Source organism: Kogia breviceps, chromosome 2 (genome assembly GCF_026419965.1).
Source record: "Kogia breviceps isolate mKogBre1 chromosome 2, mKogBre1 haplotype 1, whole genome shotgun sequence".
Classification (NCBI taxonomy): domain Eukaryota; kingdom Metazoa; phylum Chordata; class Mammalia; order Artiodactyla; family Physeteridae; genus Kogia; species Kogia breviceps.
In genome coordinates, this window is record NC_081311.1 from 79,366,084 (window position 1) to 79,379,002 (window position 12,919).

The following is a 12,919-nucleotide window of genomic DNA, read 5'->3' on the forward strand; positions in this document are numbered from 1 at the left end:
TCTCACTGTTGTGGCCTCTCCCGCTGCGGAGCACAGGCTCCGGACGCACAGGCTCAGCGGCCATGGCTCACGGGCCCAGTTGCTCCGCGGCATGTGGGATCCTCCCGGACCAGGGCACGAACCCGTGTCTCCTGCATCGGCAGGCGGACTCCCAACCACTGCGCCACCAGGGAAGCCCCCTAATCCTCTTGATTCAGTATTTTTGTTATCTTAATGGATGTAATTTCTTTTTCAATATTTTTCTGAATAGGTTTGTGTTTGGAGAAAAGAGTCTTCTATAAGCTTATATCGGGACTTCATGCTAGTATCAATTTACATCTTTGCGCAAATTATCTCTTGGAAGGTAATCACATTTTTTCTATTAGTATAAAAATTGTTGGGGGAAAATACATATTCTCTATAGAGCAAAAATCCTGTTTATTAAGAGTGTATAATATATTTCTCTTTCTCTTTAGAAACCTGGGGTAAACCTACCTGGGGACCTAATATGAAAGAATTTAAACGCCGCTTCGACCCTGTGGAAACCAAGGGAGAAGGCCCAAGAAGGCTAAAGAATCTGTACTTCTTGTATTTAATTGAGCTTCGAGCTTTATCAAAGGTGGCCCCGTACTTTGAGCGCTCAATTGTCGATCTTTACACTGGAAATGTAAAAGAGGATGCTGACACAAAAACACTTCTACTGAATATCTTTCAAGATACAAAGTAAGAATTGAATTGTCAGTGATCTGAAATTCTCCACTCTGTAGTTGAGTGAGGCAGTTCTTGAAATATTGATACAACGAAAACTGACTTCTGAAAGTTATTAGGAAAAGGGAGAATTAGAACTGAGAAGGAAAGTGTTCCATAGAATGGCAGCATTTTAAAAATATTTCTAAAAATGTTGACTGAAAAGCGTCGTCTATAAAGCTTTGTTGCATAAACTTTCACACTTTGAGAATAGGCTGTATTTTTAAATATAACTTTAAATTTTATGTAGTACCAAAATTTAATGCTACTTTAATGTTCTTTCTACCAATTTTGTATTCTTCCAGTTGCTACTTAAATTCAGATGATAATAGGTGATAGCATAAGGATAGATTACCTAAGAGGACATTAGCCTTACGTTCTACAATATACCCTTTAAAAAAAAAAATCCTGGGTGTATAAAACTGCACTTTACTGATTGTTAAAAATGAGCACAGAGGAGAGTTGGGTTAACAAATGTCTGAAGTATATTATGCATTACATTTTTTTAAATGTTTTAAAATGTTAAGTTTTGTACATTTTTTCACACAAATTGTTTTTAGTTAATTTTCTAGGTTATTTTTGTCACATAATTTCTTCAAAACATTACACTCTCATAAATTATAAAGCCCTCTTTTTTTTTTTTTTTTTTTTTTTTTTTTTGCGGTACGCGGGCCTCTCACTGTTGTGGCCTCTCCCGTTACGGAGCACAGGCTCCGGATGCACAGGCTCAGCGGCCATGGCTCACAGGCCCAGCCGTCCCGGACTGGGGCATGAACCCGCGTCCCCTGCCTGCATCGGCAGACAGACTCTCAACCACTGTGCCTCCAGGGAAGCCCCAAAGCCCTCTTTATCTTGCTTTACTCTTTGATTGAATAGTTTAAACTGTTTGCTACCTTCCCATGTTACCAAACCTTACATATGAGTAAATTCTGAATTTTAAATATTTGTAGGGATAGAAAATTCTACCAGAGCTTGAATTTTTCATCTGTAGCTTATAATATTTTCATTTCATTAGGTCCTTTCCCATGCACTTTGATGAGAAATCCATGTTTGCAGGTGACAAAAAGGGGGCCAAATCGTTAAAGGTAAAATGTTCTTGACTGGGGGACCAGGTGGGGAACAGTTTACTGGTTGTGTTTTAATCCTGTTCATCTAAACTTTCTTTCCCAGTTCACCATCTTGTTGGTCTGACTGGATTTTACTATAAATGACACAAAAAGCTCTTTCTCAATTCCTTTCTCCTTTCTAGTTTGCCCAGCTGCTTAGTGAATTCTCAGTCATACCTCTGACTAATGACACCTTTGTAAATGACACCTTTGAAAATGCCTTTCAAAAGGCATTATTTTGAAAGTTTTCTTACTTACTTTTCTTTCATTTACTTATTGCTGTTTTGATGCGTCTTAAAAAATCATGCACTGTTAGCCACTTTGAAGGCAGTAAATAGTATCTTTTCTAATGTTTACTTTACAAAACGTTACAGCTTTGAAACTATTATGTTTTTGTCCTAATGGGCTAACATATAAGGCAAAAATGACCTGCTGGCCTGTGACATCAGGAGGAGACTATATTTTAGGAACATTATGCAACTTCATGTTACAAGCATTTGGTTTTCATTTGCTTACAGTAATTAAGGAATACATTGTACCCTTACAGTGTTCATAAAAGTATTTGAAATTGACTGGCAAATAGTCTACCACAGCTCCACAATTTTTTATATGCAATTCTGAAATCCAAAAAGCTCCTAAAACTGGAACATTTTTCTTATGTTTGGTACAAATTAATTTGTTAGCAAAACCTAACCTGAACTGGTGTAAGGATATTTGTAGTGTTTTTTAAAAAATTCTGCTTCGTATGAATATTCTTACATTTTGTTGCAAAAACAATCATGTATTTGATTACAGGGTGTTGCCATACACTCTGGTGGGGTGCTTCATAATACATAGTGTGTGTACTACATTTCTAAAATCTCAAAAATTCTGAATTCTGAAACACATTTGGCCCCGAGATGTTTTAGATGTGGATATGCTACAAGAATGAATGCATTAGTAAGAGTTCCTTGGTATTTCTGAAATGAAGTAATTTAGCCACAACTATATTTTAGTTTTGGAAGGTTGTTTTGTTTTATAGGTATATTAGTATTACAGTATTTAACATAATGCTAATTCATTTTTGTAATGTTTCCTATTTTCTTAGTGTTTATACAAATATTATACTTCTGATCAAGACAACTATAATTATGTATCTTTTTATAGATGAGGAAGGTAAGACTGAAAAGAGAGGTTTCACAGCTAGCTTTCAAGTTATTAAATGCTGGAAATTTGGTTTCCTGTTTTTCAAAGGTGTAGAAAGGAGAATATAAGTCAATTTTTCCATCTGCTCCAAAGAACATGAATTACATGAGAATGGAGAGCAAAGGAGTTTTTGTGTTCTATTTATGTTGTCTTTCTTTTGGCCAAGGTATTGATTCCTCCAAGCGCTTTAAGTTTTCGGGTGACTCACTCCAGCTCTTTGCAATAAAATGTTTACCTCGGTGCAATAAAATGATTTTTATTTTCTATGTTTGCCCTGTGAAAAAGATGAGGAAACTTCCTCTTAGCTAGTTTTGTCCTTAGAGAAGGTGAGACTGACCTTAGAGTCACAGAAACCCATGCACAGGTGCTCACAGGCATCTAACTGTGTGGGAAACTAATACAGCAAAAGTCAAAGATCCAGTAAGCAAGCATCCTTGGAGAAACTGCAATAGCAAATGTGGGGGACTGAGATCACAGACCTCTTGTATAGCCCTGTGATCATCGGTGCTGATGGGGAGTACATGTTATAAACATGGTGTGGTCCTAAGGAGAGAGATATGGACACTGATTATTGTTCTAGGACTAGCTTTCTGATTTAGACTCGTACAAAACAATGCAACAGAAATAAATGAAACATAATATAGGTGTATTCACCACTGGTTGTACGCAGATATCAAATGGAAGCAGCAGTTAAGCTCCTTCAAAGTAAAAACCGTGTATTATTTACTTTGGGGTCCCCTGTAGGGTATCTGTTGGTGCTTTGCGTGGAGCGGCCCCTCAATCAAAAGGTGGTTGAATTAACATGTAGAATGAATTTTATAAACTGCCATTGACGTTAGCTGTTTCATGTGCCTTGTGCTCTACACATTGAAATACTTCTCTTCATTGTTGACAAACACAACTCATTCGTTAGTAAGCTTCGAAACTTTTATTATAATTCAGACAAACGCGGTTTAGTTTTAAATGTCTAATTAGAATGAACATGTGTTCTGCTTGTTAGGAGGAATTCCGGTTACATTTCAAGAATATCTCCCGTATAATGGACTGTGTTGGATGTGACAAATGCAGGTTATGGGGGAAACTACAGGTTTGTGTGTTGTCTTCTATTTTGAAACTATTACCTTAAATTTCTCCACTGAGAAGTTGAAAGTTTTTACTAAAATGTCCTCATTGTTCATTGAATTCGAAATCCAAAGTGTGGTTTTTCTGTTTTATTTATAAAAACAATTAATATTAGACTGTGTGTGTTATATGTGTATGTATTAGGATGTTTTTCCTATTATTGTAGGTTAATGATTTTAGTTTTATTGTATCTGTTTCTGTTGGTACAATCTCAGATTCATTTTTGAAGTTGGTGGTTATAAATAGTGTATTGGTATTTTATATACCTATATAAAATGTAAAATATAATTATGTAAGAAATTTAATTATCAAATTTTGGTCACTGAATTTGTATCAGTGATCAAAAGAAGGAGGCCCCCTAGTCACAAAATAGGAAAGTTCTGCCCAGCAGGCCCATTTACCTAAATGTTTCAGTGTAAAAAGGATTGTGCGATGGTTTTCTCTTATCTTTTTACAAAGATGATATTAAGTCATAGAAAGTCAAGAGACAGAATTTTTTTAATGGAGGCTACACTGAAATCAGATTTTTCTTTTTCTCTGTTGCTAATAATTGAGAAATTATTAAGTGTAAGTATCACTATACCTATAAACTTATACTAATTTCTAAGTTTTGAATTGTTAGGGGCTATAAAGAATGCTTTCAGAGTTACATATTGAACACTGTAATCCTAATGTGATATTTTCTACGTTAAAAAAGCATTTTAGTAATTTGGAATAGTAGGATATGTATCCAAAAAGTGTTAAACTACTCAGATTTTCTTAAAAGCTTAGATAAATTTATCATATGCATAATCTGTGAGGAAGTGAAACTGTATTTTACATAGTTGAACATTTTGGTGAAAAGTTCAGTTCATATGAATTTCCTGACTTCTCATCACAGTGACTGAGTATTCCTTTAAACCTTTATAGCAGTTATTATTATATGAATTTAATTGAAAGTTTATCACTATTTTCTTTAGACTCAGGGTTTAGGAACTGCCCTGAAGATATTATTCTCAGAAAAGGAAATCCAAAAGCTTCCAGAGAACAGCCCATCTAAAGGCTTCCAACTCACTCGACAGGAAATAGTTGCTCTTTTAAATGCTTTTGGAAGGTAAGAACTGTTTTCATAGTGAAGACTTTTTTTTTTTTTTTTTTTTTTTTTTTTTGCGGTACGCGGGCCTCTCACTGTTGTGGCCTCTCCCGTTGTGGAGCACAGGCTCCGAACGCACAGGCCTAGCGGCCATGGCTCACGGGCTTAGCTGCTCCGCGGCATGTGGGATCTTCCCGGACCAGGGCACGAACCCGTGTCTCCTGCATTGGCAGGCGGATTCTCAACCACTGTGCCACCAGGGAAGGCCACCCATAGTGAAGACTTTTGATTCCCTTGCTGGTTTCAACAAACTGCAAAGATCATCTTCTTTGCTAAAGTAGTCTGTTTTGCTTTGTTTTGTTGACAAAGAGGGAAGCATTATTGTCATATAGCATCGTACCTGCACTCACAAGCCAGTTTCTCTACAGGTTACAGGAAAAAGTAATAGTTTCAAATTGCCAGCATTTCCCAGTTTGCCTTCTCAATTTTGTGGGGAAATATAATAAAATTCTCTTTAGCTGGTTTTAACTCGTTCAAGTACAGTAGCAGGAGTAAGGAGAGTTTGGCTCAGAAGGTGAGGAAAGAAAAAGACATTAAACCTTTCAGCTGCTCTGTGTCTTAATCTGAGGAGGCATTTTTCTTTCACTCATTCTTCCCCCATTGTTTTCTGTGTACATACATACAGTTTGCTTTTTGTTTATACCACAGATGGTTTCATAATTTGAATTTGCCTACAGAGATACATGCAGTACCAACTAAGTGAAGAATACAGAAGAGAAGGAAAAGAATCATAGAAAATCAGAGAAAACAATACTATACTGCCCTGGGAAAAAAGGCAAAGTCAAATCAAGGAAGACTTAAACAAATAAAGAAAGAAAGAACAAAGTCATACAGAGATTTTTTGTTTTCTTAACGTGCATTTTTAAGTTAAAAAGAGGCAGTTAAATTAAAAATAAATTAATTGAATTAATTAATTAATTGCCCCTTCCCCATCTTAATAGCAAAGATTTCACCTCTTGTTCCCTGTATTTAAAGATGACCATGTAGGTTGAGATTTCAAACACAAGATAGACATAGAATGTGCACTGGTAATTGGTGTTTCATGAAAAATTCAATCCACCCACTTAAGAGGCTTGTAGTAACATAAAATAGGAGAAGCTGAATTAAATTTAAATTATTTGAAATTTAAATGACGATTTTAATCAGTTTAAACACTTTTAATTGAAGAATAGTTGATGGTACAGTATTATGTTACAGGTGTACAGTATAGTGATTCACAGTTTTTAAAGGTTATACTCCTTTTATAGTTATTATAAAATGTTGGCTATATCCCCTGTGTTGTATAATGTATCCTTGTAGCTTATTTTATACATAGTAGTTTGTAACTCTTAACCCCCTACCCCTATGTTGCCTCTCCCCAGTGGTAACCACTAGTTCTCTATATCTGGGAATCTGCTTCTTAAAACGTATTTAAATCTAAATTAAATTTAATTGAGAAAGAAGCAGATGTTAACTTCCTCAAAATTTCTCTGCATCTCACAAGGAATCATTCACAAATGCAACCCTTCCAGCTAAGTTCTCTAACTAGAGCCTGCTAGTACCTTTTATTGCTCCCTAGAGAGTACTGGACTCAGATTCAGGTCCTAGCATTCTGGAATCCTGGCCCTGCCATTTACTGGCAGCAGGAGCTCAGGTACATCACTCCTTTCTCCCAGCTTGTTTCCTTTCTCTGTATAATGAAGGAGGAGTAAAAACCTTTCTCACAGAGTTAACATGAAGATAAAACAAGGTCCTGTGTGACACTTTTCAATCACAAGACGCTACCTGAAGTCCATGGCAATGGTGGACGTGGGGATGGGGCTTTACAAACACCATTGTATGTTTAGTGCCCGCATATTTTCAGGACTTAAAAAATTGTCTTAGTGTTTTTATGGCTAGAGTAGATGTGAGAAACCTTTCTTTTCTTAAGGGTAATGACACTCAGGGAGGGATGATTACACAAACAAGGCACAGCCTAATTTAGTCTCCCTTTTCCTCCCCATGGAAAACAAATAGCAGCCATCTGCTTTTTAAATCTCTTTTAAAATATTCATCTTTCTTTCCCCCTCATTATTAAAGTAATTCATGGTCATTATAGAAAATCTGGAAAAACGTGAAACTGTAATTTAGAAAACAAATTTAAAAATCACTCATAACCCTACCACCTACGACGATTTCAACATTTGGTATATTTTTAATGTGTATTTTCCCACTACTTATACATACGTGTGTGTGTGTACGTATTTTCAGAGTTGAAACCATACATTTCGTATGCTTTCTTACCCTTTTTACTTGGCATTACATTGTAATCATTTCCAAATATTATTAAAATTTTTTTCATAAGTGTTATTTTTTTCTTTTTTATGGAGGTATAATTGACATTCAGCATTGTATTAGTTTCAGGTGTCCAACATAATGACTCAATATTTGTATATGTTGCAAAATGATCACCACAGTAAGTCTAGGTAGCATCCATCACCGCATGTAGTTAGAGTTTTTCTTCTTGTGATGAGAACTTTTGAGATTTACTCTTTTAGCAACTTTTAAATCCATAAGCACCATTTTTAATATAGGCCAATATTCTATTACATGGACATACCACAATTTAGTGATTCTTTTATTTCTTAGTTGAGTTTAACTGTTTCCTTCATATGTATTCTATACATTTCTTACTTTTTCCTTAAAAAATATTACAGTTCTTAATAATTGTTAATGAGATGTGTTCATTGTATCTTCCACCTGATTATCAGTCCATTTAAGTAGTAAATGATGTTGGCTGCACTAACACACACAATTATCGTGTTACGCTTTGGGAGGGTTTGTGTATTCATTCCTGTTAAATGAATTGGTAGTTTTCTTGGTCTGACAACCTATATAATACATTTCTGCCTCACTTAGGGCAGCCAGGACAGCATTGCTTTGTCATGTGATGCTAGTGGGCAGAGACATATAGTGAGCATTGTCTTTGGTTCTGGCCAAGGAAGGCTGGGAAATGTGCTTTCTTTATCTTGAATACTCTGCAAACGTCTTTCCTACACTAACAGCCATTTTTTGATAGTTTCAACATTTATATCAAATGGCTTATTTTCCAGGGAACAAATTAATATACCTGTTGGCTATTAAAATATATTTTAGTACCCCTCTAAAAGTACCGGTAAAGCAGTAGGTAAATGCAGGTACGCTCTGTGCCTTCCTGTGTCTGTCTTAGAATAATAATAGGGAATGTGGAAAATCTCTCTTGTGTAATAAATTGTGAGGTCTGGAATGCATCTTCACAGAGACTCTGGTCCCATATAGTGCTGGCGAGTTTGTACTCCCCGCGTAAAAGGTAACATACAGTTAATTTTTATGATAACCTTTGAGTTTTCTGACACTCTCCATTTTGTATCTAAATCAGACTTTGAGCATATTTTTTTCATTGTTTTTTTCAGCTGCTGCTCTTTACTAAGCTCTCTTTTCTTTAGTTATGGACCTAGGTTTCTACCATATCTTCATATGTATTTTGATAGGTTTTTTTAAAAACAGGTACTTTGAGGTACAGCATATGATTTTACACATTTATTTTGTTTAATAATCATAATGTTTTTTCGTAATAAGTAAACACTCTTTCAGTCCTCTAATATTCTGAGGATTAGAGTAAGAATTCATTTTCTGTTAATCCTACAACTTGTAAGAATATAAAGAAAATGTTTTTGAGATCATAAAGGACATAGATTTTTTTGAGAGGACATATGGTCTTGGGATCTGATGAGCTGGTTAGAACCCACCTACTCTACTAGCTGAGCAACCCTGGGAAAACTACTTGATTTATTTAAGCCTCCGTTTTCCTAAAATGTAAAATCAGGGTTAATTTTATCTACCTTGTGGAATTTTTTTTAAACAATTAATGAGATTACATCTGTGATGAGCTTAGAACATTGCCTACCATACTTTAAGCTCTCAATATAAGAAAAGCTATTATTTATTAAGTTCTTAAAGAAATGAGCTCAGTACTGCATTCTACATTATCTTAAGCTATAGAAAGAAAAACATTAGATTTTTGTTGTATCAACCCTGAATTGTACCTAAGGATAATGGAGCTTATAGAATTTTTTTTATGATTTCCATTCTAGAGTTTTACTTCTGGGTCTGGGCTCAGAAGCATTTCATTCATTTATTCACTCAATAATAATTTATTGAACACTATAAATATGGGTGGATGGAGGGCACGGGGATTCATCAATAGACAGAATAAATAGAACCTGTACCTTTGGGTTAAAACAAATCCGTGCTTGGGGAACAACAAGAAAGAAGCGGATTTGGAGAGTAGTGTGCAAAATGAATTTACAAGGCCAAATGTAAATAATTTGAGATTCTTTAATGTAATGAATTATCATACCACTGTTTCCATCATTAAGCTAGAATCTGTTGATAATATGAAGTAACTGGCTTCCCTTGCCCCTTCTAAACCAAGACTAACAAACTACAGCTCTGTGTTTTGTCAGTCTTTAATAATCATAGTATACGCATTTAAAAATGGAAGCTTCACTGTTCAGTGTTGTTTACATCATTTTATTTTCAATTTTGCTTTCAAATTGTAGCCCATATAACAGCGTCAATCATGTGAAGTGTGTACACATATTAGCTGTGCTAATATGCTTTTTTTTTTCTCTTGTAGGCTTTCTACAAGTATAAAAGAGTTACAGAATTTCAAAGTCTTATTACAACACAGTAGGTAATAGAGGCTTTTATATGTCTAATTAGAGACATAAAGTGACTGTGTGAAGCCTTTTTAGTCTTGGACATTTCAGCAGAAGGAGACTAATCTTCAGACTTCAAGAATTCTGAACTCTTTTAAAGAGAAAATTCAAATGTTCACTTGAATATTTATGCTTCTTAATAGATTATCAATCAGATATTTGTAAATGAAGTATATACTTTTAAAACATGTAAACTACACTAATTCTGTATTTAATTCCATGTGTTTCCATCTGTTGAATATTCTGCTATTCCATTTGTTTAGAATTGGCTTTGTGCTTATTCTTTATTTCCAGCTGTCAAACTTAAATGAGTATGTCTCCATCTGAATAATACTGTTAACTAGTCTACTATGGAAAAGGAGAGCAAGGGAGCAAATGTTGCTTTGGGCAGGTATCAGTGACAAAAATTTGTCAGTGATTTTTAAATGTATTTTTAGCCTTGCCTAGCTCTGTGTGTCACCTTCTGTAAGATGGAAGTGTCAGCGTGATCAATGACCCTTTCAATGTATAGTTATAGTAGTTACTTAAGAATCCCCAAGACTTCAATTTCATTGGTTTTTATTGAAGATTTTAGGTGGTTGTTGTTGTGTTTTGCTTTGGTCTAAAGGACCTGGTTCGGCAAAGGTGAATAAGTAATATCCCCTTTGCTACCCAGCCAGATTTCATGTGCCTGCAGTGGGCTGGCTTAAAAGGATTCTTTACTTAGATTCTGTAAATCAGTTTCTGTTGATTGTGTGTTTCTTTGCCCTTAATCCAATTTTAGAAATTTTTGTTTAAGAAAATAAACCAAAAAAAAAATCGCATACTTATTTAACAGTTTCCATCTTGATAAAATTTGAATGGATTTATAACACCAAATGAAAACATTATATACACAAAACTTACTATTTTTAATTAAGCATTTTTAAAGGATTTTATTTCAGAATACAGTCTATGCAGTCCTCTTTCAATCTGATTTTCTTTGGTAGGGTATTTAAGTAGATAAATTAATTCATTACCTTCTCTAAGCTTCCCCTTTCCCCACCTTTTCTTTTTTAGTTCTTTGTATATAAATGGTACTTCAAGTGACTTGTACCAACAGATGACTTCATAAGTCCTAAACTGTCATTTTTAAACCTGGGATTTAAATATCCTTAATATTTAAAATATTATTTTAGAAGGTGTTAGTATATATAATGTGATTAATTTGGAAGGTTGCATCTGTGTAGAAGTAATGCGGGTATCAGTCTTTCACGAAGTAAATAAGTGCTCTTAAACCCATATCTTATCCTGCCAAAGTCTGAATGTGTTCATTGATGATTTTTAGTGGCATATTTTAACTTGTATTTAGTTGGCTTATCCCTCTTTTAAAAATACTTAGCTGTCCCTTGGAGGGCTATGGTTTGAGGGAGTAAGATGTCACTATTATTTTCTTACCCCACTTCTAACCTTTATAGACCTGGAGTTTTCATGTTGTTGATAGTGGTGGTATTTTTTTTAAGTTGAATAAAACAAGCTGACTTGGTTGGAGCCTCCTACTTTTTCTTTTCATTTTTAGGGATGCAAGTTATTGTCTGGTGGGAGAGGGGGACCTTCAGGTAAATTTGTCTAAAAAGTGAATAAGTAATCCTGCTGGTAAATTAATAAGAATTATTCTTAGTGTTTTTCAGAGTCTAAGAAAATGTGAATGTTTTGCACTTTGTCTATTATTACTGTAAGTTTAAAAATCTTCTTGGTAGTGTTACTTCACCGTTCCCTCAGTTAAAGGCTATTATTTAAGCTCTATTTCCTGAAGAAAATCTTTGGTCATTTCCATTTCTTCTTTCCTTTACTGTGATTTGTTTCAAGCTTAGTTAAAATTGTGTATTAGAGTGAGTTCTAGGAATTAAAAGATCTAGTTAGGGTAAAAAGTTCTTTTCAAGGTTTTAACAGATCTTTCACTACCAAGAAAATAAACAAATGAAGTATTCTTAAGCTGAAATCTATTTGATTAACTTTATTTTACCATCAGTTAGATTGTGGCAGGCAGCCTACGTTTTTGTGTATGTGTGTGCTTTTTAAATGAATGTGTAAGTGATATGAATCTTTGTTTTGTGAGCCTGTTGATGTTTTATGGTCCTTATGATATAAACTTTTTTCCAACTCACATACCTTTTTGCTGTCAAATGATACTAGAGTACCGACTGCATTGTGAAAAAATGCTTGCCTGGCAATAATACCTCTTGGCATTTTGTCTTTATCTCATCACCTAATTTAAAAGTCCAACACTTGATAATATAACAACTTGACAGAAATGATTGTACCAGCTGATAAAGTAATGAAAATGAAGAAAAGGAAAATATTCCTTCCTTCAGTGGCATGAGTTTTTTTTTTTTTTTAAGTGGCATCTATGTAAGTTAGAAATACTGTATATTAAAACTGGTAAATTTAAATGTTTCTCTTGTGTTGATTCTTAGGTTATGAGGAGGATCAGACAATATTAGTAATGGTTTTTACAGTTTTGAAATCTGATAAATCCAACGTTTTATTTTGACATTTTAACATTGTGAATTACTCAGTATTTGTAATCTCTGTACGTATATGAAACACTGTGCCATGTTTTCCAACTTTATCTAGGTGCCACTGTATATAAGAAAGGACAGCTATTTTGATCTCCGTCAGCATTGCCTTCATCTGGAAATTTGGGAACAGTTCACAGTAAACCTCTCAGCAGTTTGCAAACTGAAGTACCTGCAGAAACCATAGCTATTCACCAAAATACAGACTGGGTGCATGGTACCATGGAAATTATTTGGTAAAACAAAACAACATAGACACACACCAAATTTATGTGTACTCTATTTTAAGTAACATCTACAGGTGCAGCTTTAATTTTGAACAGAATTTCAAATAATTTGCTGTTGTACCCACCAGATTATAGAAAATGTGAATTAAATGTTTCTGCCATCTTC

General features: G+C 34.6%; 1 protein-coding gene across 4 annotated transcripts in view; it reads left to right on the forward strand.

The window, feature by feature from the left end:
- Window positions 1-12,919, forward strand: part of ERO1B (endoplasmic reticulum oxidoreductase 1 beta) — a 64,755-nt gene extending 51,836 nt beyond the window's left edge. For 3 of the 4 annotated variants that reach the window (XM_067025674.1, XM_067025675.1, XM_067025676.1), the window contains 7 exons: window positions 251-343; window positions 456-702; window positions 1,742-1,811; window positions 4,018-4,104; window positions 5,099-5,232; window positions 9,908-9,964; window positions 12,585-12,919. In XM_067025674.1, coding sequence (XP_066881775.1) covers window positions 251-343; window positions 456-702; window positions 1,742-1,811; window positions 4,018-4,104; window positions 5,099-5,232; window positions 9,908-9,964; window positions 12,585-12,600 — 704 coding nt within the window. In that variant the 3' untranslated portion in view covers window positions 12,601-12,919. Of the gene's footprint in view, window positions 1-250; window positions 344-455; window positions 703-1,741; window positions 1,812-4,017; window positions 4,105-5,098; window positions 5,233-9,907; window positions 9,965-11,526 lie in introns of all 4 variants that reach the window. The other variant, XM_067025677.1, reaches the window with a different exon arrangement.